The sequence below is a fragment of the Lolium perenne genome, chromosome 4, assembly GCF_019359855.2.
Source record: "Lolium perenne isolate Kyuss_39 chromosome 4, Kyuss_2.0, whole genome shotgun sequence".
In the NCBI taxonomy this organism is placed as follows: Eukaryota; Viridiplantae; Streptophyta; class Magnoliopsida; order Poales; family Poaceae; genus Lolium; species Lolium perenne.
In genome coordinates this window covers 323,883,574-323,909,134 of record NC_067247.2, presented here as the reverse complement: position 1 = coordinate 323,909,134, position 25,561 = coordinate 323,883,574, and the positions used below count along the sequence as shown (strand labels likewise).

The window sequence follows — 25,561 nt, the reverse complement described above, 5'->3', positions numbered from 1 at the left end:
ATAGCGGGATCTGGAGATCCATAATGGCTCCCACATATTCAACGATAACTTTAGTGATCGACTGAACCATTTACATACGATACCGATTCCCTTTGTCACGCGATATTTTACTTGTCCGAGGTTTGATCATCGGTATCTCTATACCTTGTTCAACCTCGTCTCCTGACAAGTACTCTTTACTTGTACCGTGGTATGTGATCTCTTATGAACCATTCATATGCTTGCAAGCTAATTAGACGACATTCCACCGAGAGGGCCTAGAGTATATCTATCCATCATCGGGATGGACAAATCCCACTGTTGATCCATATGCCTCAACTCATACTTTCCGAATACTTAATCCCACCTTTATAACCACCCATTTACGCAGTGTCGTTTGATGTAATCAAAGTACCCTTCCGGTATAAGTGATTTACATGATCTCATGGTCGAAAGGATTAGGTAACTATGTATCGAAAGCTTATAGCAAATAACTTAATGACGTGATCTTATGCTACGCTTAATTGGGTGTGTCCATTACATCATTCACATAATGACATAACCTTGTTATTAATAACATCCAATGTTCATGATCATGAAGCTATGATCATATATTAATCAACAAGCTAGTTATACAAGAGGCTTACTAGGGACTCCTTGTTGTTCACATAACACACATGTATCAATGTTTCGGTTAATACAATTATAGCATGGTATGTAAACATTATCATAAACACAAAGATAATAATAACCATTTTATTATTGCCTCTTGGGCATATCTCCAACAATCACAAGTAGAGGAGGCCGCTCAGCCATAGAGGCGGGACTGGGAGTCAGCGTCAGCCTATCTTTTTTCCTGCCGTGGAGGCTCGTCGCAAGCGTAGCCGAGGCGAGCGTGACATGTCGGCTCACGCCGGGAGCCCTCTCACTGGCTCGGTCGCTAGTGCGTTAGGAGCCGCGCCAGAAACTCTCTTGCCGACGCCGCGAGGAGCAACGCCGCATGGTTATCACAATCAGCTGGCTTCCTCCATGTCATGTGAGTCTCGGGCCTTGGTAGAATTGGACCTCAACAGCACCGCCCGATGCCCGACCGTGCGGTCTCCCCCCACCTCCTGTGAGTCCCAAGACGGTGGAGAGCACAGTTGCAGAAGGCGCTCCCCTCAGCGACCATGGCATTCCGCTTGGCCTCTCTAGCGGCGGTGCCTACGTCAATGGTCCTTCATTGCGCTAGCCCTGACGCGTGGTTCGGCTTGTTGCTTCAATTTGGATGTTGATCGCGACGTTTGTTGATTAATTTATATGAGGAATCATCTGTACTAAAATATCATCAGGACACGAGTTTCTAGTCTTACACGTTGCTCCCGGATGAGACCGGGCGGCATGCATGCCCATGCCTCACTTAGCAAACAAACTAACTACTTTAGACGTGAATAAATGATGGACCGCGATGTGTTTATTAGCTCAACCATAGTTCAGGGAGCCTTAACCAAGTTAGTCGTTATCCAATATAATATTTATCCATCCAACGCACACCCTAGTTGTCTATATATTCGTGCACTCAATGCGTGTTGCTTTCATTGTCTCCACGATCTGACTGTCTTCTGCTCACTCGAGATCAACATGGCCGGAGATTTTGCAGTAGACGGTAAGGCCAGCTCCTGAGGCAACCGAGGATTCAAGGCAAAGATTACATGGTATGTATGGATTATTGGAATAATCGCTGCTACCCGTGGGCTCATGTTTGGATAGGACATTGGCATCTCTAGTATACTTGTGTCTCTTCTCCAATTTGATGTGATTTATTGTTGCGGATCTAGTGCATCCAAGTGATTCCATCGGGATGATATTACGTTGCACATGTGGTGTGACAGCCACAGATGATTTCCTGGTGAGGTTCTCCCCGATGGTGTACGCACGGAAGCATTGTGCCTAGGAGAACAACTATTACAAGTTCGACGACCAGCGACTACGGCTCGTCACGTCGTCTCTCTACCTGGCCGCGCTCGCCACCAGTTTCGGGGCGTCCCTGGTGTGCACGCGATTTGGCCAAAAGCGCACAGTGCATGCCGCCTCCATCGTCTTCCTAATCAGCGTCGGGCTATGCGCTGGCGCCGAACATCGTCATGGTCATCATCGGCCACATCTCCCTCGACATCGGGTCGGCTTCGGCAACCAGACGGTGCCACTTTTCCTCTCCGAAATCGCGCTGGCGCACATCCGCAGTGCGCTCATCATCCTCTTCCAACTCAATGTCAACATCGAGATCCTTGGGAGCAGTGACCCCTTGCCCCTTCTTCTTCATTGGACGTGGTGCTGGTATGGAGGAGGTTTTGCCCCCTCCTTGGCAGCTGCGAAGGAGGAGGATTTTCGTCACAATGGATGGGGGCCTCCAAAATAAGGGTTTTCCCTCAATATATAGAGGTGGAGATGCAATCTTGGCCATGGAATTGACGTCCCTTTGATCCAAGGGTTCTTGGGCACCTCTAGAACTTTCCTAGGACTCTCCTCTGTACTTTATGAGTCCATAAAATGGTGGCTTGGCCGAATCCATCAAATATGGCAAGAGTTTGTGTCAATAACGTCACCAATTTTCGGGTTTGCAAAACCGTCTCTGTACCGTGACCATAGGAGCATACAAACTCCGATTGGGGAGATTTTATGTTAAATTAAAGATATGGAAATTCTCCACAACTTTTTCAATTAGCACTTTTCATTTGACGCTCTTTTTGGGATCCGCAGGGCCATCTTTGAAAACAGTACTGCAGGGATAGATTTAAGGAAACTCCAGATTTCACCATAATGATCGGTTTTCTTCCATATTTGGTCAAGTATTTAGTTTGGAAATGTCCCCTTGCTGGTTAGGGTAATTTCAATACTTTCTCCGGTTCAAAAATAATTGGGCAATTTTTTTTTAACTGAAGGGAGTATCATTTGCCATGAGAAAAAAATGATAATTTTGATGCAAACGATCTTTTTAGTTGGGCCGCTTATCTAGTTATTATTAGTAAATGGGCCACCTTCTTCTGTACTTCACCTGCTCGCCGTCGTCGTGACTCTGCTGCAACGGCTTTCCTCTCCGGCGCCGTCGTGGTGCCTTTCTCCGGCGCCGGCGCGCCACCATGGGAACCGTCGATGAGGGGGACGCGATGGAGGTGGCGGCGGCAAGCGGGTGGCCCGGTTCCTCCCGCCGGATCCACCTCCTCCAGTTCCTCCTCCACGCCTCCAAGGTAAACCATCCACCTTTCCTCCCTTTCCGATCGAAACCCCAACCAAACTAAATCTCACCTGGAATTATTTCCCTGCAGCGGCTCGACCTCCGGCCCATCGTCAAGTACTCCGCGCTCGAGTTCTTCGACGCGCGCTTCCTCCCCGCGCTCCCGAGGTGATCGCCCGTCGATCTCCGAGACTCAATTTCGGTTTTCATAGCTGGGGCGCCGGCCGCTATTTTATTCTTTTCGACATGCTCGCGCGCGGCAGGAAGATGGGGTTCTGCGGCGCACGAAGCGGCCGAGCCGTCAGGTCCTGGCTGGTCGAGCCCCTCAGGGACAGCAATCTGCAGCTCTTCGCCCTCGTCGCCGTGTGGATCGCCAGTAAGGTGATACGATACTGTCTGCATTTTTTTCATAGCAAACTCTGTGTGTGTGCCATGGGAAGCATCATTACTTACTACCTTCCTTTTTATGCTATTGTCTGTTCAGATCCATGAGATGAGACCGCTGGCAGTGAAGAGCCTCAAGGCGCTCAGCGACCGCATCATCGCCGACCAGCATTTCACATGCCGCGATTTTGCTGACGCCGTGAGTTTCACGACCCATCGTCTTATTTTACTCTTCCGTTCTCATGGTCACTAAAGGTGTTTGTTGTAATTCCTCAGGAGCTGGTGTTCATGGAGGTACAGCTTCAGCGGTATAACTGAAATGTTTTCTATATGTCGCCATATTTTCTCCCGGTGCTATATACTCTGCTGGTTTGTTATGGGGTCTGTAGGTATTGGATTACAACATTGGATGCACAAACATTGCTTTCATACACTTGGAAGAGCTCCTCATTCAGTTCAGGTTCTTTGAATCGTTTAAATCATTTGCTATCCGCTGACCAATGCTCCAATTGTTAATAGTTCTTTTATTATGAGCAGTGTTATAAATTGAAAGTGACAGCCTTTAGAACCAACATATATACCTACTGAATTACTAGTTAGTAATAAACATTAATTGTTTCATAAACCTGATGTTCCATAAGGTCCACATCCATTTATACTGGCCAATGGATTATATGAGAAACTGCACAACAGACATGTAGACTAATAGTTGGTCACTAGAATTAGAATCTGTTGCATTCAATTCCTTACGCCCCAAGAGCAGTTCACTTAGCTCTCTGTAAGTATTTACTTCTTAGTGCACACACACCGAATGGCAACACCATCTGTTGTGTCGATCCTATACAGTTGTGAACTGTTAGTGCTTAGTACTACCATCATTCTTCTGATTTTTCAAAGTATTAGAGCATGAATATATGCTGTTCATATGATATTATCATTCTGGACTTCTTGGTCTATGTGAAACGTAACAAGGCAGTTTCAAATTATCTGCTGCTTATTTTCTTCTTCACTGTCAGGGAAATATCAAGTTAGGTGATCTTGTAAATATGGATGTGTGCATGGAAATCTTGGATATTCTGTATGAGGCTGAAGATACCTCATGGCTTTTTAACTTTGCCTGTCCACTTGCTGCTTCGACTCTTGTATGTTCCCTGAATGCAGTATTTCCATTGACATAGAAGAGATACTAGATTGAGCTGTGACAAAGTTATACCTGATGCTGTCTGTCTCTGTTCTCTTAAGGTTACTGCATACGTTATCTCAGTTCCTAAGCAGAAATGGGAGTTTCCAATAATTCCCTGGGGTAAGCCATTAGAAGCATACTTCACGTTGTTTATGTATGGTCCAAAAAAGAACTACATTAATAGTTGCTTTTGTTTTGGTGATTTTTATCTCAAGTGGAATTGTGAGCACTGATAGTTTCTTTGGTTGCTTGTTCTTTCACTAGGCATATATGGTCCAAAAAAGACCTACTTTCTTTCGTTATTTCAACAAAGAACTAGTACATTAATAGTTCCTTTGGTTGTTTCTATTTTCTTCAGTTTACACTTGGGGTTCCCTGAGGTCATAGGCTAATGTATATATGGACTAGGCCTACCTCCTAGATATGTAAAAATTGAGATGCCTGACGTGTCTAAGCATTCTAGTGCATTGGTTTACTAAATCAATAAGGTTGTTCTGGCAACTCTCATGTACTTTCTAACAATATCTGCATTTTCCAGTCCAGTTCACTACTTCCTATGCTGAAGAAGAGATCTTGAAGATTGTTATGGCAATTCTCATGCATGTGATCAAACCGGATGAAATCAAAGAGAAGAACAAGAGAGATTTCAGTATGTGAGGCTTATGCATTGGTGATGTGTACAACACAAGTGGCAGTGTCCAAATTTTACCAATGTAAGTACTAACGACGTACAACCAAGTACTTCTGTAGAACATAGTGCAGCTTGTTTGTATCTGATCATTTCTGAATTGCGATTTCCAAAATATGCCGAGTAGTGATGCTTGCTAATTAATTATGTAAAATGTGGCGAAAGTAGTGGTGCCACATTATTACATGACAATTGAGCTGAGATGATTGATGCACTGATGCTGGATCTGTCCTGAGCTTGCCAATGCAATGATATCCCCTCATTTCCATGTGGCAGTGGCAATTGTCATTTTATTTTACCTGAGGGTTACGATAACATTGAAATATTGTGATCAGTTTCTTTTGTGTACAATTGTAAATTACATGTAAAAATAACGGAGTTGCATTCATGACTTCATGAGATACTGATCATATGCTGAAGTATCATATTCTTAGACTTTATTCAGTATATGAAGATAGAGAGGGCTCATCAACTCTCCATGAGATTTGATGGGATATTCTCATATTAAAGATATTCCTTGCGCAACTTTTATAGGCCATGATATGGTTGTGTTTGCAGACTGGATAATCCTTTTTTAAGGATAGGATGAACCATCATAATTGAGCTAGTGTCCTATCCTTTGTATACATTTTTATAAGCCTACTGATAGACAGAATCAGCTCGTGCTAACTCGGAAGTTCACCGCCAATGGCGGTGGATGTTGTTCCCTCCTGCATGACCGATGTTCCGCCGCTCCTCGCCCCCGGCTATTTCTTCTCGTTCCCGCCGGTCTAGCATCGTTGCCAGCGGTGAGATGGCGTTGCAAGATCGTGGTGGCGCGCGTTGGTTGGCGGCGAGTTTGGTGGAGCACGACGGAGTGTGCATGGCGTGGTTTTTTGGGGTCGGGCTTGGCTGGCACCGACGCGGTGATGCCAGCGGGCGCCGTCATTCCTTCCTGAAGGGCGTCGGGTGTACACCTTCCCCTCACCCCTCCGCGTACTGGGGGAAACCTTAGGACCAGTCCGGGAAGCAGCATCGTCATTGTCGCATTCCTTGAAGGTGTTCACTAATAGGGAAAATCCTATAGGTAGAATGGTACTAGTGGCGCACCAAATAAGTGGTACACTATCACTATTTACCTGTGTTATACCACAATTCTGTTGTGCCACTAGTAGATTCTTACTGATGGTGTATCGAGAGAGTTGTACGCCACCACTAAGAATGGCCCACAGTCCCCACACTTCTAGGAAAAACGCTATTGCCGGCGCACCAAAAAATGTTACCTCCGGCGCACCACCGCCTGCCAGGTAAGCTGGTCCGCCTGCGGTAACAACATCATATATCACCGGCGCACCACTATGATGCGTTGGTGGTAATATTTTCAGAATTCAAAAAACACCGTAGAGATCTAGATCTAGGTTGTGGCCATGGTCGTGCTCGTCGCCGTGTGCCCATGGTCGTTGCCGTGGCCGTGGGGCCGGATTAGCTTGCCGGGCGGAGGAAGAGGAGGTGGTCACCAGAGAAGGAGAAGAGCAGGAGGGGAGAAGTGGAAGAGGAGGAGAAGGGGTGCGCCGGCTGGTTTTCAAAATAAAGCTAAGGTTACTGCCTGCGCACCAATATGGATGTGCACCGGCGGTAAGTGCCCCCTTTTTAAAAACAAAATCACAGCAAAATCTAAAAATCCAACTTTTATTTTGAATTTTACGAATCTAAAATATCGTAAACGGCCGTATGCGGTTGAAATCGATGTAACTTTTTCTATAGATACATTTTCATATAAAAACTTTTTCATCGGAGGTTGTATGCAAGAGCCATTTACTGAAGCATGACGCCATTTTACAAAAAATGTCGAAATTCATGTTTGTTAATTTTTCTTCAAACTAGATGACATAACATATGGACATCTCAAAGGATTTTAAATTTTAAATTTCTATCATTTCCTTTTATTTTTTTCAAAACTAAAAAGACGATCGGGGGGTTGTGTTGCAGTGGCGCGCTGGCGGTTACAATATACCACCGGCATTCTCACTATAGTGGTGCGCCGGCGGTAAGTGGGCACCAGATTTTTGCCTTGGCCAGTACCTGCGTGACCCTTACCCCCGACGTTCCAATTTTTTGGTGCGCAAACGGTATATTTGAGCAGCACCGGCGCACCAATAATAGGTGCGCCGGCGGTAGCTTGGGGCCTATAAGCTTTTTCCTAGTAGTGCCGGGTTGCCCGTGCTGCAGCCACCTACCGGTGGCGTACCAATTTCTCGGTGTTGTGTATGTTATCTCAGTTCCTAAGCAGAAATGGGAGTTTCCAGTCCTTCCTTGGGGTAAGCCATTAGAAGCATAATTCACTTTATTTATGTATGGTCCAAAATAGTTGCTTTTGGTTTGGTGATCTTTTCTCAAGTGGAATGGTGAGCATTGAGTTGTTTCTACTTTCTTCAATTTATACCTGGTGTTCCTTGAGGTCACATGGTAATGCATGAACAGCATGTCTGTATATGGACCAGGCCTACTGCCTACATATGTAAGAATTATGATGGCTGGTGTGTCTAAGCATTCTAGTGCACTGGTCCGCTAAATCAATAAGGTTGTTCTGACAACTCTGATGTACTTTCTAACAATATCTGCACTTTCTAGTCGAGTTTACCACTTCATATGCTTAAGAAGAGATTTCGAAGATTGTTATGAAAATTCTCATTCATGTGATCAAACCAGATGAAATCAAAGAGAAGAACAAGAGAGATTTCAGTATCTGAGGCTTGTGCATCGGTGATGTGTACAACACAACTGGTAGTGTCCAAATTTTACCAATGTAAGTACTAACGACCTGCAACCAAGTACATCTGCTTGTTTGCATCTGACCATTTTTCAATTTTGATTTCCAAAACATGCTGAGGAGTGATGCTTGCTAATTCATCACTAATTAATTCTGTACAAAGTGGCCAAAGTATTGATGCTGGATCTCTCCTGAGTTATCCCCTCATGTCCATGCGGCAGTGGCACCTGCCATTTTATTTTACCTGAGGGTTACGATAACATTGAAATCTCGCGATTTTTTTTTGTACAATTGTAAATTACATGTGAAAATAACGGAGTTGCATCATGAGATACTGATTATATGCTGAAGTAGCATATTCATAGATTTTATTCAGCATATGCATATAGAGAGGGCTCATCAACTCTCCATGAGATTTGATGGGATATTCTCATATTAAAGATATTCCTTGTTCAAATTTTGTAGGCCATGATTTTGTTTTGTTTTTGTAGACGGAATAATCCATATTTTATTAAGGATAAGATGAACTATCATGATTAAGCTAGTGGCCTAACCTTTGTACTTGACAATTTTTATAGGCCTACTGATAGACAAAATCAGCTCGTGCTAGCTCGGAAGTTACCCTACGAATTGACTAGTCTTGTTTTACGCACACCATTAAGTAAGGAAAAATATCATTCACATGCCATGAGCTTTTTGTAGAGGGAATGAGAGTTGATGGGATACTGTCATACTCCGTATTAAAGATATTCCTTGTTCAAATTTTATAGGCCATGATTTGGTTTTGTGTTTGCAGACTGTACAATCCATGAGTTTTTAAGGATAAGATGAACCATCATGATCGAGCTAATGGCCTAACCTCTGTACCTGACATTTCTATAGACCTACTGATAGACAGAATCAAGCTCGTGCTAGCTCGAAATTGCCCTACGAATTGACTAGAAAAGTCTTGTTTTACGTCCACCATTAAGTAAGGAAAAATATCATTAAGTAAGGAAGATTTGCGGATTGTTGTTTTCCATGGCATGATTAGATAGGGAATAAGTGACGTCATAATCAGGCGACTAAATTATTTACTTATAAAATTATTACGGTGCCATTGATAAATATAAAGGTGTCGTGGTGTAGTTGGTTAGCACGTCAGTTTCACTCTCTGAAGATCTCCGGTTCAAATCCGGACGATGCCAATATTTTTTTACTGTTCGTTTTTCTTTTTGACAAACTAAAAGCTTACGAATAAAAACATTACGGTACTATTACATAAAAACAGGTGTCGTGGTGTAGTTGGTTAGCACGTCAGTTTAACACGCTGAAGATCTCCGGTTCAAGTCCGGACGATGCCAAATATTTTTGTTCTACGTTTTTTCCGTATTTTATTTACTGTTCGTTTTTCCTTATTTCTCTTTTCCTAACTGCCGGTATGTTAACAGTTGCTCACTCTGCGTGCTTTATTTTGCATGTCTTTTGATGCACAACTTTAACCACTAATATTATACCAAATTATATGGATTGAAAACATATAAATGGCATCCTTGCATTTCTTTTAAAAAATAAGTACACATGAGAGTCAAAGCTGCAAATTATTTGTTATAAACGCGACAAGCAAATAAGAGCATCTCCTCTAGCACCCCCATAGCGGCCCCGATAGGGGGCCGGCGTGGTTTTTGGGCTCGCATCGGTGCGCCTCAAACAGCGATTGCTAGTTTTCGAGTCTAATAGAATCGGGCGCGCCGACGCCTCGCGACACGACAGAAAACGAGCGTGGGCTCCGCCTGGCAGCCAGACGCACCGATTTCCCCACCTCCTACCCACGCCCGAGTCGACTCCCACCCCTCTAAATCACCACCGTCGTCGTCGCGCCCCTGCTTGCAATAGACACTGCTGCCTGTCAAGGAACCGCCGTCCATCGACACGACCTCCACCTCCTCGACCGGCGGCCGCTGTTTCGGCCGGAACAGAGCTCATTGCGACCGCATCACAACCGCCCCGCCTGCAAAGTGTTCTTCCGATTGCCGCGATGAACAACGACGACGAGATGATGGTGCAGCTGTTCACGTAGGAGCAGAACGCTGAGGCTGTCTGGCGGCAACAGCAGCAGCTGATTCTGACAAGCATGCTGCGTGTTCGCCAGCCTTTCTTCGTCGTGCCTCGACGCGGCGGCTCAAAGTCAGGCAAGAGGAGGAACATCAACCGGCATCGTCAAGCCGGCACAATGCTGCTTGACGCCGACTACTTCAACGACGACACGACTCATTCGCATACGGAGTCAGGGAGTACGACAACTACTTCATGGCCAAGCAAGATTGCATAGGTTTGTGGGGCTTCACCTCAATTCAGAAATGCAACGCTGCAATGCGATGTCTTGCATACGGAGCTCCTCCAGATACATCCAATGACTACCTACGGATGATAAAGTCGACATGTACAGAGACTCTCTACAAATTTTGCCGAGCCTCCATAGCCGTGTTTGCTAAAGACTATTTGAGAGTACCAAGAGCAGATGATACAGCTCGGATCCTACAAAGAGGGTTTCCTAGGAATAGGATGCTCGGAAGCATTTGACTGTATGCATTGGGGCTTGGGGCTGGAAGAATTTCCCTTTTGCTTGGCAGTGGATCTATAAGGGGCATAATGGTGAGTGCAGTGTCGTTCTTGAGGCGGCGGCAGACCATGAACTTTGGATTTGGCATGCATTTTTTTGGCATGGCAGGAACAAACAATGATATCAACGTGTTGCAGCGTTCTCCGGTGTTTGCCAGGCTAGCTGAGGGACAAGCTCCTGCCGTGAACTTTGAGATAAACGGCCACACATACAACAAGGGGTACTATCTAGCTGATGGTATCTACCCGACGTATGCTACATTTGTGAAGACAATTCCCTCTCCAGCAAACGAGATGGAAGCTTATTTTGCAACATGCCAGGAAACAGCACGCAAGGATGTTGAGCGTACTTTTGGGGTGCTTCGGCAGCGTTTTGCCATTGTCGTGCCCTACTCTCACTTGGTCTGAGTCTCAGATGTGGAAGGTGATGAACGTCTGTGTGATCATGCACAACATGATCATTGAGAGCGAGTGCGACAAACCTGTGTAGGATTATCAACCATTTGATTATCAAGGGCCACTTGCTGGGGTAGAGTATGTACCCCAAGAATTTACCGCTTTTTTTCATATGCACAATGAAATTTGAGATGCAGATGTCCATGCACAATTTAAGGCCGAGCTTGCTCGCATTTGTGGGCGAGGAGAGTTGCCGCCAACAATGCATGATTTTATTTCTATTTGTTTGGTTGTTTGGTTGTATGAATAATTTAATTTCCATTTGTTTGATTGATTGATTGTATGAATAATTTAAGTACTATTTGATTGATTGTATGAATAATTTAAGTACTATTTGTTTGATTGCATGAATAATTTAAGTACTATTTGTGTGATTGTATGAATTATTTAATATAGTATGAATAAAATGTGATTAATATATATGTTGTTTCAAAATATTGTAAAAATAAAATAAAAGTTTTGGGGACGCCGTTTGGGAGGCGCCGGTGTGGGAACAACCTCACCTAATAGAGGATGCACTGCTGGCGCTCCCCATACAGCAGTGCCGGCGACCCTGCCGGTGACTATTTGGGACGCGCCGGTGGAGATGCTCTAAGGAAGATCGAAAAGGAAAACTCGACACAAGATTTTAACGCAGAAAATCCCTCCAACACGGAGGGGAAAAACCACGGGCGCCAGCAGCGAAATTTCACTATATCGAGAAGTGTTTACAAACGCCGTGGGGTATCTTATAATCCGATAAACCCCAACTGGTGGTTTACAAGAGGTATATATAGGCGGCGGCAACGCTTCGGCCCAAGCCTCCGACAGCGGGCCTAGCTCCACTCGTCAGAAGTTAGTCTCCCTTTAGCATGAATTTGAATCATAATATAATATTATTGACCAACACAAATCAAGGCGTCTTATATTATAGGATGGAGGGTGCAACCTACAAATGTAAGAACGACCTGAAGTGTCTAAGCATTCTAGTAACTGTTTTGCTAACTCAATAAGGTTTTAGTGATCGATAACACCCCCTTTCAGCTCTCGCCCATCTACAGTAACCTCTCGTTTTGAGAGTCGCCTCCTCCGTTCCGGGCCAAACCAAGGCCGTCCCCGGCAGCGCTGCTGTGTGGAGATGGCTGCGGCGAGGTGCCGGCATCTGTAGATTAGCTTTTAGGTTCAGTTTTTGTAGTCGTTTGTCCTCTTTGGCGACTGGGAGTAGGTTGCTGGGTTTTTGCAATCAGATCTGGCACGCCCTGCTTCTGATGTTCTTGTTTGCTCTGCTCTGGATGCCGGGGCTGTGGCAAGTGAGGGCGCTGGAGCATGGCATCTCCGTCAATAAGATTGCCTTCTGGAGCCTGACTATCTCTGCGCCAGTGGCGGAGCCAGAACTTGAAGTCAGTGTTGTCATTTTAAATATGTGATGTCAAACACATGTATTTTTAATATTTTTTACATAATTTATATCAAGATACAAAAGATTTAGCAAAAACCTGTGTGGTCAATTGACCACACAGCTTCCAATGTGGCTACGCCACTAGTCTGCGCTATGGCGCAGCGCGGGATGGTGTCTGCCGGTGATTTCGGGCGAGCTTCCGAGGAGGAAGACGAACGAGATGGCTGATGGCAGCGGCTTCTTCAATAAGCGCAGCTTCCTTGTGGTTGGCAGGTACTGTGCTGTGGAATTTCTTCCGGCTGGCCGTGGTGGCGAGGGGAGGAGGCGAAGCAGCGAGGTCTTCTTTGCTTCTACAAGGTGGTGGATCTGGATCCTGCTGCATCAACGCGCGTATCACGCAGAAGCCATGGTTGCTTCTGCGTTCTTCGGCCGGAATGGCGACCCTTCGAGATGCCTAGATGGCGCTCAGCTCAACCTCCACTTCGGAGGCCCTTCCCAGAGTTTCCCGTCGGAGTCTTCGTCCTTCCGCCGTCAAGTGGTGCGTCCCCGATGGTGTCTAGGTCGCCGACGAAGGACGCTCGTCGCGGGTGGAGAGGACCGAGGAGCCGATTGCGTTTTCGCTGGTACTTTAGAGGTCCTTTGTGAAATTGTCCTGGCTGTTGCTGTAATTTTCTTTTTCCTTCAGGGGCCTGGATGTAATATGTACCCACCTATTTTAATATGAGATGCAGCTATCGGGGTCCTTCGGGACCCTTCTTTGTTCAAAAAAAAAAAAAGGTTTTCATGACAGCTGTCATGTACTTTCTAAGCACCTTCCAGTCCAGTTTACCACTTTATATGCTGAAAAGGAGATCTTTATTTTGCTAAAAAACACCAATCTATTCATAATCTTTAAAATAGTAGTAATAAAAGTTACAAAAACTCTTTGAATCACCTAGTGAAAACTACAAGCACTTGAATATCAAGCGAGATTCGCCAGAGACAAACCTGCACACATCCTCCGGTGAAGCTAGACGCACCACTGGAACGAAGGCTAGACGAGGATAACTTTATTCCATCTACACTAACCCTAACACAAACTTAGAAAATAATAAAAAGCGGAACCCTCCCTCCGTTAAGCACCAGGATCCACCGCGCCTCTATGGCCCTAAGACCACATGAGCCGAGACAGATCTGGGCTGCACCGACGGGAGGCAAAAAAAGGCCCTAGTCGCCTCTCTATCTCTCACGTATAACCAGGCCGGTTTTCTGAAAAAGAGATCTTGAAGATTTTTATGACAATTCTCGTGCATGTGATCAAACTGGATGAAATATAAGAGATGGGCAAGAAAGATTTCAGTATTCGAGGCTTATTGGGCATGAATGATGTGTAGTACACAAGTTGTCGTGTATGTGTAGTACACAAGTGGTTGTGTCCAAATTTTCCCGATAGTGAAGTACAAACGTGATCTACTACTTATGTACAAGATAGTGTAGCTTGTTTCGTATCTGACAAATTTTGAATTAAGAAGTCCAAAATATGTTGAGGTATGACAGGTTAGCTTGGATGACCAAGGCAGTGATGCTGGATCTCACGTTGAGCTTACCATTGAAATGATAATATCTCCTCGCTTCCATGTGGCACTTTATATACTTTTTTTACCTGATGGTTACGATGACATTGAAATCTTGACTTCTGCTCTCTTTTTTTCCTTGTGATTTTAAATACTTCCTCCGTCTCATGAAACTTGTCTCAAATTTATTAAAATTTAAATGTATCTGCATACTATATAGTGTCTACATGCATCGAAATTTATATAAACCTTTAACATTTTTCATGGAACGGAGGGAGTATATCACATGAAGTCAGTTAAAAAAGCTCACATGAACATCGGAATATATCTGGAAATTAAAAGTACCATTAAAGATAAAGATCTTTATGTGGTTTCTACATCATAAAGTAATACTCACAAAAGATAACCTTGCAAAGCGTAATTGGAATGGTTGTAAAAAGTGTGCCTTTTGTGACTCGGAGGAGTCTATTAACCATTTATTTTTCGCTTGTCCCTTCGCTAGCCTAGTTTGGATAGTAGTACATTTTACCTTTGATATTCCTCCACCTGCTAATGTTACGAATATGTTCGGAAACTGGCTAAATGGAGTTGAGAAGCACACTAAAGCTCGAATTCGTCTAGGTGTGTGTGCTTTAGTTTGGGCCCTTTGGAACTGTAGAAATGATATGGTCTTTAACAAGATTGGAACTGCTCACTTTTTACAGGTTATCCGTATGGCTACCCACTGGACCCGAGAGTGGTCTTATCTTCTTCCGGAGGCGCAGCGGGCGCCTATGGATTCTGGATGCATCCGTCTGGAGATGGTTGCTCGGGCTATCTACAACCAGGGTGGTTGGCGGCTTTTTAAAAGATTACATGATGCATGAGTAGACATTCTTTTTATTACGCTGGTTGATGTACATCTTATGTGATCCATGAGTTGTAAAACTAAACCTTTGAACCTATGAATAATAAAATAAATGGCTGTGTGCATCATTTCGATGCAGAGGCCGGGGTTTTGCTCCCCATTTCGAAAAAAAAAAACATCGGAATTGCATCTTAAGATACTGATGATGTGCTGAAGTAATATATTGGTGTATTTTATTCAGTACATCAAGATACACAGGACCCATGAACTCTCCACCAGATTTGATAGGATAATCTCATATTGAAGATACTCAAAGGCTGAATTGAAAAATGAAAGACCGGACCATATATATACGGGTTCCAGGAGTAGGTATTTGTTAGGGTCAGAGTGTTGCTATTTTCTATACAACCTTTAACACGAGCCATTGAATGAAGGACCAATATTCTCAAGCTAAAAAGAAAATGAAAGCGGACATGTCGTCGAGTTTATTCATCATCATATCAGGCATCAAGCGACCTCAATCATCTTTATTGTCTCTCCGTACCTTTATCAAAATAAACACTTTTTTTTACATCTGGTGTGTAGTCAGTGTCCAAGCGTGCAACTTGCTGGTATCTAGCTGCAGTTGTTTAATATGTCGGCACCAATGTTTCCAGCCTGATCCATGCATGACTACATGTATCCAAGACCATACAGAACAAAACAGAAACCAAGAAATTTTAAAAATGGATAAGAGCAACATTAGCTCACAGTTTACATGTCTCCCCTATCAGTCGTTGGCTTTGCTTCACAGCTATAACACCAACCAAACTGCACTTTGCCGTTTGTGCGCAGGAGCTTCCTGTGCTGTGATGACACACGCTGGCTGGCTTCAAGCCTTCAACATCCTTAAACCGGGATGAGATCACCAACCGGAGCACTTGGCCGGAAACTCGATCTCCAACAGAACGGAAAGGGAGCTTCTGAACCGAGGATTCTGGCCGTGGACGGCGATGCATCACCTCAAACAATTGTAACCGGACGGCCGGCCGGCAGTCTCAGACAAATGATTTCCATGCCAAATTTAGCTAGCTACAGGTCAAATAGAAGGATTTGGTTTTGTGTAATGTCTGTGGTGAGCAGGCCCGTTTCATGGACTACATTTTTTTAATATATTTTGTAGATTATAGCGTGTGCTTTGTGTTTTTAAACCATATTTTTTTAAGGATAAGATGAACCATAATGGCCGAGCAAGTGGCCTAGCCTTAGGACTTGATATGTTTTATAGGCCTATTGTTGAATTAGGCCTTGTCCTACTAGCCAATGCTCATATGCCTATAAAATTATGGGATAATGCTTTTCTCACTGCCACATATGTGGTCAACATGCTTCCAAGCAAAGCCATTAGTCACGACACTCCTGTACATCGCCTCCTAGGTACTCGGCATGACTAGACCTCACTTCGAGTTTTTGGATGCGCCTCTTGCCAATTCATTTCCCTCATAGTATCTAGAGATTAGGTGATCCTTGTTAAGCTTCATGCACTAGCCACTTGAACCAAAAGTTCAAACTGATGGAAATGGCTAGGCAATCTACTTATACACTTGAACACCCCCTCTCAGGCGCGGCAGGAGGCTGCAAGAAGAGGGGGGAGAAGAGATAATTTTTAGAATAAATTGTGAAAGCCAGGATTTGAACTCGAGACCTGGGGATCTGATACCATGTTAAGCTTCATGCATTAGCCACTTGAACCAAAAGTCCGAACTGATGGAAAGGGCTAGGCAATCTACTTATACACTTCAACAAACCCAAACTCACTTTTTCGCTCATGATCTTTCTCCCTCTAACAAACGCAAACTCACTTTTTTCGCTCCAAGCAATGTATCTTTTGGGGCTGCAGTCTTCATCATAGGGGTGTTAAGTTTCTTAAAGTTTCTACTGAATGGGTGTATATTTCTCGTAACATTGTTTTTGATAAGGCGATTTTTCCCTTCCAAAACCTGCGCCCAGATGTTGGTGCCTTGCTTAGACAGAAAAATACTTTTGCTTGATCCATCTCTTTGAAACTCTGAACATGGCAATGAATTTATTTAAGACTCTCACATGGCTAATACTCATGCTATACTGGCCCTGCTCCCATACATGTCTCTGATGTCTTACAGGAACCAGTGCGTCACATGGAGCATAGATGTGAAAATTTGAGACAAAATGATGTTGAAATCAGCCCGAACCACTCACATGAAATTACAGAAGAAGAATATGATAGAAGTTCGTAGCACGGGATGGATTTTCCGACGTGGTAACTTCCGGGATCTTTGGCATGATCCACCTCGAATCGGTTACTTGGCACGCCTGCCACACCGATGGGACCACAAGATCACTCGCCGGCCATCCCTGTTGCCGGAGCTGATCCGTGCGGCTCACGGTCGTTGTCCTTGCAGTGCCCGCCCCGCTCACCTGGATTCTTTGCTCCAGTTTCTTTCGATGATACTTCTCAGGTCGTAGAATCGCCAACCCTGGAGGCCTCATGATGTGCTGCATCGCTGTGAGAGGTTTTCGAGGACCGTGCGATAGCAACAACTACAAGCAACAGGGCGGGGATCCTGTGCATCTCAGCTATTGTGGATATGCTTCATGGGTATACCAACAACATAGTCCAATACTGGCAAGCGTGGGTGGCTCACAGATGGTGATTGGGACTATTTCTTGACCGGGCGGCCCAGCTGATTGACCAAGATGGAGAGTCCAGGATCAGAAGCTCTAGACGGATTCGCACCGACGTAGTTGGACGGATCCGTACCGATATAGGTTAGCCGGATCCTTATGTCTACGAAAAGTTGTACCTAGTTAGTATAGTGCTAGTAGAGTCCAACCTAAACAACTCCTTGTAAACCCAAACCCTAGAGCATAGCGCCTTTGTAAGCCGGATCCCGAGAGCCCTTGAGGCAAAACCAATCCTCTCATTATAATTGCGCACTTGTTGCCATTATAGTGAATTATAGCAGGTGGAGTCTCGCAGCCGTTGTAAGGTCTGAAGCTAGGTAACTCATGTCTCACCATCAAGGTAGCTCCCTGCCTTTTGCCCACCCCTCTCTCTCTCTATTTCCATGCCGTGAGGTACCTTTCATGGTTTACTTGTCGACAAGACAACGGCATCGACATCGTGCAAGCCAGCATGTGGCATCCTCGTCGTGTCCTACATTACAAGAGCCATCAAATGCATTAAGTAGCGTAAGAAATTCTGTGATGGATCAATATGTTGGCATCTCTCAGCCTCACAAGATGAGCCTGTTGGCTTCCAAAAAACCCTAGTAGCTACAAGATGGATAGGAGCTATGAATGAATAGTATGACCCTCTCATGAAAAATAAAACTTGGAACTGGTACCACACATGCAGGGTACAAATGTTAACGATTGTTGATGGATTCATAGAATCGAGCAAAATGCTATGATGGGTCCGTTGGCAGATACAAGGTTAGATTAGTTGCCAGAGGTTTCAAAAAAGGTATGGGTAGACTATGAGGACACATTCAATCATGTTGTTAAAATTGCCACAATTCGTCTTGTCTTGGCAATTGTTTTTTCCAGGGGATGGAGTCTGCTGCGGCTAGATGTAAAAGCGTGTTTTTACATGGTTTTCTGAAAGACGAGGTCTACTTGAAACAAACCCCATGATTTAAACATAAGATAAAATAATACCAAATTATGTTTACAACTTGACAATGCGCTTTTGTGGACTGAAATAATCACTTTGTGAATTGTATGCTCGCTTAAGCTCTCAGTTTATACATCTTGGTTTTGTTGCCCCCAAGTCAGATACATCCTTGCTTATCTATCACAAGTCCAATGTTAACATCCTCATGCTCATTTGTGTGGATGCCATTATAGTTGCTAGCTCAACAAGAGCTAGAGCAAATGCACTATGGAAGGATTTGAGGAAGGAGTGTGCTCTTAAAGATCTTGGTGATCTTCACTACTTTATGGGAATTGAAATCATAAAGTCAATGATGGACTAGTCCTTAGTCAAGCAAAATATTCTCAATATGTACTTGCTTGAGTTGGCATGGAAAACTGCAACGGTTAACCTACACCTCTATCTTCCCCCAATAAAGATCACAACGTGTGAAAGAGATATGTTGGTTCTAGAAGATAACACTGAATACATAAGTATGGTAGGTGCCTTGCATCATCTTACTCTCACAAGACATGATATTGCCTATGCAATTAACAAAATATGTTAGTATTGGATAGGAACAAAACTTGTGATGAGATATGTGAAGCATTGGACTGACATTTATGAGATCAAACTCCACTCTTGTTGGTGCAATTGTGCAGAGATCGCCAATCAACTAGAGGGTTTATGGTGTTTTCTTTAGTCCAAATTTTATCTCATGGAGTGCTAAACAAGTCACAATCTCGAGATCAAGCATAGAAGCAGAGTATAAGTTCGTAGCAAATGCTACATCAGAGGTAGTATGGATACAATTATTACATGAGGAGCTTGGAGTCAGTAAAGTCACCATGTTTGTGGTGTGACAACCTTGGAGCAACTTATCTATTAGTAAATCTGGTGTTCCATGCACAACACAAGTACATTTAGATATTTTTTTTTTTACTTTGTTAGAGAAACAATTCTCAATAAACAGTTGGAGATTTGATTTGTCCCTTTAAAGAATCAAATTGCCGATAAATTCACAAAACAACTTATTTCATAGATTTGAACATTTTAAGCATAAACTCAACTTGATCAAGTTGTGATTAAGAGAGATGTTAGAAGTAGTTTCTTTTATCTATACGTACTATATGAATTGTAACATGTATCCAACTGTGCACAGCATTGTGCAATGTAGAGAAGAGAAGGGGGTCAACTTGTGGCAATGAGATGGAAGATAAATCAGAGGTGCATGCGTTTTATCAAGATCTATATACTTCTCAAGATTTTAATGATAAGGACGAGCTTCTTACTTTTGTTCCAGAACATGTAAAACCGGTGATGAATGGTTTGCTTGATAAACCCTTTGATTCTGATGAGGTGCGAGTGGTTCCAGATGGCGCCCTCAAAGGCTCCTGGAGTTGATGGATTCACGGCTGGGTTTTTTTTCAAGGGCATTGGAATTTGCTGCAACATTCAGTCGTTCCGACTATTCTAGACTTTTTGAATGGTGGTGAGTTGCCGGTTGGTCCGAGTGACACATCTATTACCTTGATTTCAAATGTACGTAATCCGCAAATGATCTCGCAATATCGGCCTATCTCTTTATGCCATGTTCTGTATAAAATTGTTGCAAAGGCTATTACAAATCGTATAAGAGGCTGCTTAGATGAGATTATCAGTGAAGAAGAGAGTGCATTTGTCCCTGTGCGGTTTATAACAGACAATGTTTTGGTTGCATACAAGAGTGTGCATTCCATGAAGAGGAGAAAAAAGGGAAAGAATTTTTCTTGCGTTGTTAAATTGGACATGATGAAAGCCTACAACCGTGTTGAGTGGCATTGTTTGGAAGCAATCTTGGTAAAACGGCTTTAGCATTAACTTTGTCAGACTAATCATGAAATGTGTTTGTTCGGTGAGGTTTGCAGTGAGAGTTAATGGGGGAGTTTCTTCCTTTTTTTTACTCCGTCTAGAGGTCTCCGTTAGGGAGATCCAATTTCCCCATATGTCTTTTTTGTGCGCGGAAGGTTTCACCTCTTTATTGATTTTTTTGGCGGTAACTATGTGGCATAGGTATTAGAGTCAGCTATAAAGCCCCTGGGTTAACCATCTTTTGTTCGCTGATGATAGTCTCATTTCTATCAGTGGAAATATTCATAGGGCGGCTAGACTAAATGAAATCGTAAGGATATATGGTGACTATTCTGGACAGCGTGTCAATAGGGATAAAAGTGCAATTTTCTTCAATCCAAATTCCCCGTCAGACCTCAGCCAGTGCATCAAAAATTTACTCGGTATTTCTGTTGAGGCTTTTAGTGAATGCTACTTGGGTCTTCTGACTGCTATAGGGAGAGTTACGAGCGGCACCTTTGATCATATTGGTGAGATATCAAGAACCAAGATGGGTTGGTTAGAAAATAATCTGGCATGTGGCATGTGTTGCACGGGAAGTATTATTGAAATCAGTTATTCCGTCCATTCCCACATATAGTATGTTTGTGTTCCTATTGACAAAAAAGGTTTGCAAAAGCCTGATGTCAGCGATGTCGAAATATTGGTGGAGCATCTCATTAGACAGGAGGTCGATGCACTGGGTCTCCTGGAACTGCTTGGCATCTCCAAAGATTAAAGGCGGAATGGGTTTCCGCGATCGGCACTTGTTCAATCTAGCACTTCTAGGGAAGCACGGATGGAGGTTTATGACTAATTCAGATTCCCTTTATGCTAGGGTATTGAAAGGGCGTATTTTTCAGACTGTGATTTTTTGCAAGCTACTATACCAAAATCAGCATCCGCGACATGGAGGGCTATTGTCGCAGGCCATGAGGCCTTACAGGCTGGGTTAATTACGCGAGTGGGGGGGGGGGGGGGGGGTCTTATATTTCTATCTGGAGTGATAAATGGATCCCGGAAACTACCTCTATGACACCTATATTCAAACCTGCTAGAACGGAACTTGAGAAAGTGAGTGAGCTGATCGATCCTGGAACCTAGATGTGGCGGAGGGATCTGATCCGCAATGTGTTTGCACAGCCTGATGTAGAAGCTATACTGAATATCCCCTTGCAGAATGGTGGTGGCGATGATTTTTATGCTTGGAATCATGAAAGATTGGGAGTCTACTCTGTTTATCGGCGTAGCATGCTCTACTGAATCAAAAAGAGCGTGCAGCTCTAGATGAAGGGGAGGTTGCAGAAACTTCATCAAACGAACAACATATGTGGTTCGCTCTATGGAAACTAAAAGTTGTGCCAAAAATTCGTGTCTTCCGGTGGCAGGTGATTCGTGGAATCATGTCAGATGAATGCACTTTGAAGCGGCGACATATAAAGGAGATGAGTAGATGCAATTTTTTGTCTAGCTATGGACCCGATGCATGCTCTGATCAAGTGTTCCCATGCTAGAAGTTTTTGGGATGAAGCTCTCACATGGCTTGATATTAGCCTTCCTCCGTTGCATCCTAATACTTGGGCAAAGGACATCTTTTGTGACCAGCGTTTCACTGACCATGAACGTGCCAAGATCATCACTTCGATGTGGTCCATATGGCACTCATGGAATAAATGGAAACATGATGAGGTACACATTGATCCCGTGTTTTCAGTGAAAGCTACAAGGCAGAGTCTCTTCCTTCTTTATATTCCCCGGCAGCATATTATGTTGCTAGGTTATGGATGGCATCCTCCTGATCTAAATCACGTGAAGATTAATACAGATGGAGCCATTAATTTTGCTGATGGTAATGGTGGTGCAGGTGGTGTTGCCAGATCGGCGAATTGTCTTGTTAGAGCATGGTTCAAGCCTCTACCTGGGATTACTGATCCTCTCATTGCAGAGTGCATGGCAGTAACTGATGGCGTCCTCTTCGCCAAAATCCGAGGGCTCACACATGTGATAATGGAAACAAGTTGCCTGGAGGTGGTGAACCTCTAGAACACTCGCCACAATTCTCGTTCTACTGTGGCTCCTTTACTACTAGAGATTGGAAAGCTAGCATTTTCTTTTAATCATTTTGATATTTAGCATGTAATACGGTCAGCTAACTACCGGGTGCACCTTTGTGCAAAGCGAGCAAACACTTTGAGTGCGACCGACAGTTGAATGAACGGAACTCCTAGCTTCCTGTTCAGTGGCATTTTAGCCGATTGTTTAGTTAATGTGTTTGTTTAAATAAAGATCTCTAAATTTCCGAAAAAGGAGAAGGGGTGGTTATGAGGGTAGTGGGACCCCAGCCCACAGAGTTTAAATCCTAGATTTGATACTTTGGTGTCTCATTAAGACGGAATATTTTTCAGTGGAAGACGACATTCATAGAGGTAGAGTGTGTGTGCGTACGTTTATAGGGGTGAGTACATGTACATATTTGTGAGTATATGCGTATGTATTGTGTTTCTTAAAAAAATATAAGGGACTCAGTAATCATCCCGAGTAGAACCAAGTATTTTTTTTTATCACGGAACCCTAACCTCCCTCCCGTGGCGCTCCCCAGGGCGCCGCCGGGGGGCCAAGCCCAACCACCACACCCCCTCCCCTCGAGCAGGCTCCCTCCCACCGCTACCGCCGGCATCTGCCGTGGTGGCGGCGGCCCCTGGCGCCGAAGGTGCTGGGGTGGAGAAGCGGCGGCGGCTCTTCGGTGCGGCTGGGGCGGCATCGGCGGATCTCGGCGTTGGCAAAGGTTGGGGCGGCGTCCCCAGCCTGGCGGCGGCGGCGCTACTCGCTGATGGCGGTGGCTTCGCTGCGGGTCTAGGTCCCCCACCTAGGCCCGTCTTCCTATGGCGGCGCGGAGGGGAGTAGGGCGGTGGATCGATCGGCGGAGGGTTGCGGAGAAGGCGCTACGGCGGCGGCGGTCCTCGGTGGTTGCTGCCGGCGGTGGCCTCAGTGCAGCCGGTGGCGGTAAGACCAGGGCTGATCGCGGCTGTGTAGCCTGCTGGTTCCTGCACCCCAGGGTCGTTCGTCTTGCCGGATCTTCGGTGTGACAGGCGGCGAGGATGGCCGTTTGCGTGGGGGCTCGGCCTGTGTAATGGCGGTGGTCCTAGGGTTCCTCACGCGCCAAGACGAAGACCTTCTAGAGGTTGATCTTCTTCTTCGAGCCAGAGTGATGAGTTTCGGAAGGCTCCGCCGGCGAATGGAACAGTGCATCTTATGTATGGAGTTCGCTGGATCGGGTGGTATTCGGTCGCGCGCACCCATACTTTTATTCCGACCGTTTGGTTCTGGAGGGAGCGGCATGAAGCTCTTTTTCCGTGTTGACATCAAGTGACTATGGATCCATGATGAAAGTCGGAAGAAGAGAATTTCATGAAGGCCGGAGGGGAGGACTAGCTAAGGGAGGTTCAAGTCTCCGCGCTGTTGAGGGGCTTGCTTGGTGTCTGGGCTTCACATCAGCGGTATGAAAGTGGGGGCGACAACACATGTGAAGCGCAAAGTCCTACCTTTCAGGGTGAAAACCCAAGGTCTGACCTTAACTGGTTGTGCCTGGCAGTGACCTTGGTGGAGGCATTGTTTTGAGAGTGGGGACTATCTTCAGGGTGAAAACCTAAGATCTTTGATCGGGCGACGACGGTGTTGGAGCACTGTTCCCTTCTTGGAGGCGTCATTTTTTGGAGAGTCTGCAATTCAGGTGTTGTCATGGTGGTGGATGTATTGCTGTTGTTAGGCCCGAGACACTGTAGCGGCTTTTGTTTCTTAGTTTTTTTTTCCATTTTGTTGTTGTTGTGTGCATCCGTAGTGCCATTAAGGTGGTGCGTTGTTGCAGAGACTGGGTGTAATTGGTATCTCTCGATATTAATATATTTCCTTTATCGAAAAAGAACCAAGTCTTTCGACATAACCAGGTCGTGGTAGCTCGGAAATTAGCCTACGAATAGACTAGTCTTGCTCTTTCTTTTTTTTTTTTTTTTTTTTGATGCCTCTCGATCGGTGGTACAGTTGTAGTATCTGAACTCATGTGCTAAACTCACACCACACACACACCACACGCACGCACACCCCTAGCACACAAGCTAGACCTACAACTACACACACAGAGCACACGTGTTTTGAGTTCTGACAGTTGTGGCACGAACACGTGTGGGAGGCGCCGAAGATTTATTAAAGGAACAGTGCTCAGTGGAACAGTGTTCCTGGTGAGACATCCCAAAATTCGTCCCAGCAGGGATCGAACCCAGGACGGGTAGCTAGGCCACTGCCTTTCGCTACCACCGCGCTAGCAGCGCGTTCTCTAGACTAGTCTTGCTCTCGCCGTCGCGTGTGCGTGCCTCGCGGCAAGATAGGGAAGAAAGGTCCAGGCTAACGTCATAATTAGCCGACTAAACTGTTTGGTCATGATAATATTATTACTATTACGATGCTAATAAAATATACAGGTGTCGTGGTGTAGGGGTTAGCACGTCAGTTTTACACTCTGAAGATCTCCGGTTCAAGTCCGGACGATGCCAATATTTTTTCCCTGGTATTTTCGTATTTTTTTATTGTTCGTTATTTCTTTCTTTAATTTTGCTAAATTTGTTTTTTTACTGATTACGAATAAACAGGTTTCGTGGTGTAGGGGTTAGCACGTCAGTTTAACACGCTGAAGATCCCCGGTTCAAGTCCGGGCGAAACCAATACATTTTTAGTATTTTTCTTTTTGTTATTCTCAAAAATACCATGGAGGGCTCTCGCCACGGTCTTTCGGGTCAATGGAAAACCTCCGGACAAGTGTTGAGAACTTGAGATGCTCACGTGTGCAGCCTGTAACGAGCTACCCATTTCATGCTTTTGTACACACTACAGGAATGGACGCATACGTCCGACGGCTAGCTGCCCTCGGCGTAGCCATGTCTGGCCCTCGTTGTAGGCTACGCCGACGGCAGCCCTCGGCGTATGGCGTCGGCGTTTAGGTTCCTCGGCATAGACA

The 25,561-nt window shown here is 44.7% G+C and overlaps 1 protein-coding gene and 4 non-coding genes across 5 annotated transcripts; all 5 read left to right on the top strand.

Annotated features, from left to right (window-relative positions):
- Positions 1-2,990: 2,990 nt before the first annotated feature.
- LOC127296331 (cyclin-J18-like) lies at positions 2,991-5,723 on the top strand. Its single transcript, XM_051326386.2, is given in 10 exon segments — positions 2,991-3,206; positions 3,285-3,361; positions 3,457-3,574; positions 3,678-3,776; positions 3,854-3,871; positions 3,967-4,037; positions 4,594-4,598; positions 4,601-4,719; positions 4,820-4,880; positions 5,299-5,723. Coding segments are annotated over 10 exon segments (795 nt in total). The 5' UTR covers positions 2,991-3,098; the 3' UTR covers positions 5,418-5,723.
- A 3,587-nt stretch (positions 5,724-9,310) lies between these two features.
- On the top strand, positions 9,311-9,384 carry TRNAV-CAC (transfer RNA valine (anticodon CAC)). The gene has a single exon. It is a non-coding gene; the product is annotated as a tRNA-Val (tRNA).
- Positions 9,385-9,466: 82 nt separating this feature from the next.
- TRNAV-AAC (transfer RNA valine (anticodon AAC)) lies at positions 9,467-9,540 on the top strand. The gene has a single exon. It is a non-coding gene; the product is annotated as a tRNA-Val (tRNA).
- A 15,487-nt stretch (positions 9,541-25,027) lies between these two features.
- On the top strand, positions 25,028-25,100 carry TRNAV-UAC (transfer RNA valine (anticodon UAC)). The gene has a single exon. It is a non-coding gene; the product is annotated as a tRNA-Val (tRNA).
- Positions 25,101-25,195: 95 nt separating this feature from the next.
- Positions 25,196-25,268, top strand: TRNAV-AAC (transfer RNA valine (anticodon AAC)). Its single transcript has one exon. It is a non-coding gene; the product is annotated as a tRNA-Val (tRNA).
- Positions 25,269-25,561: the final 293 nt, after the last annotated feature.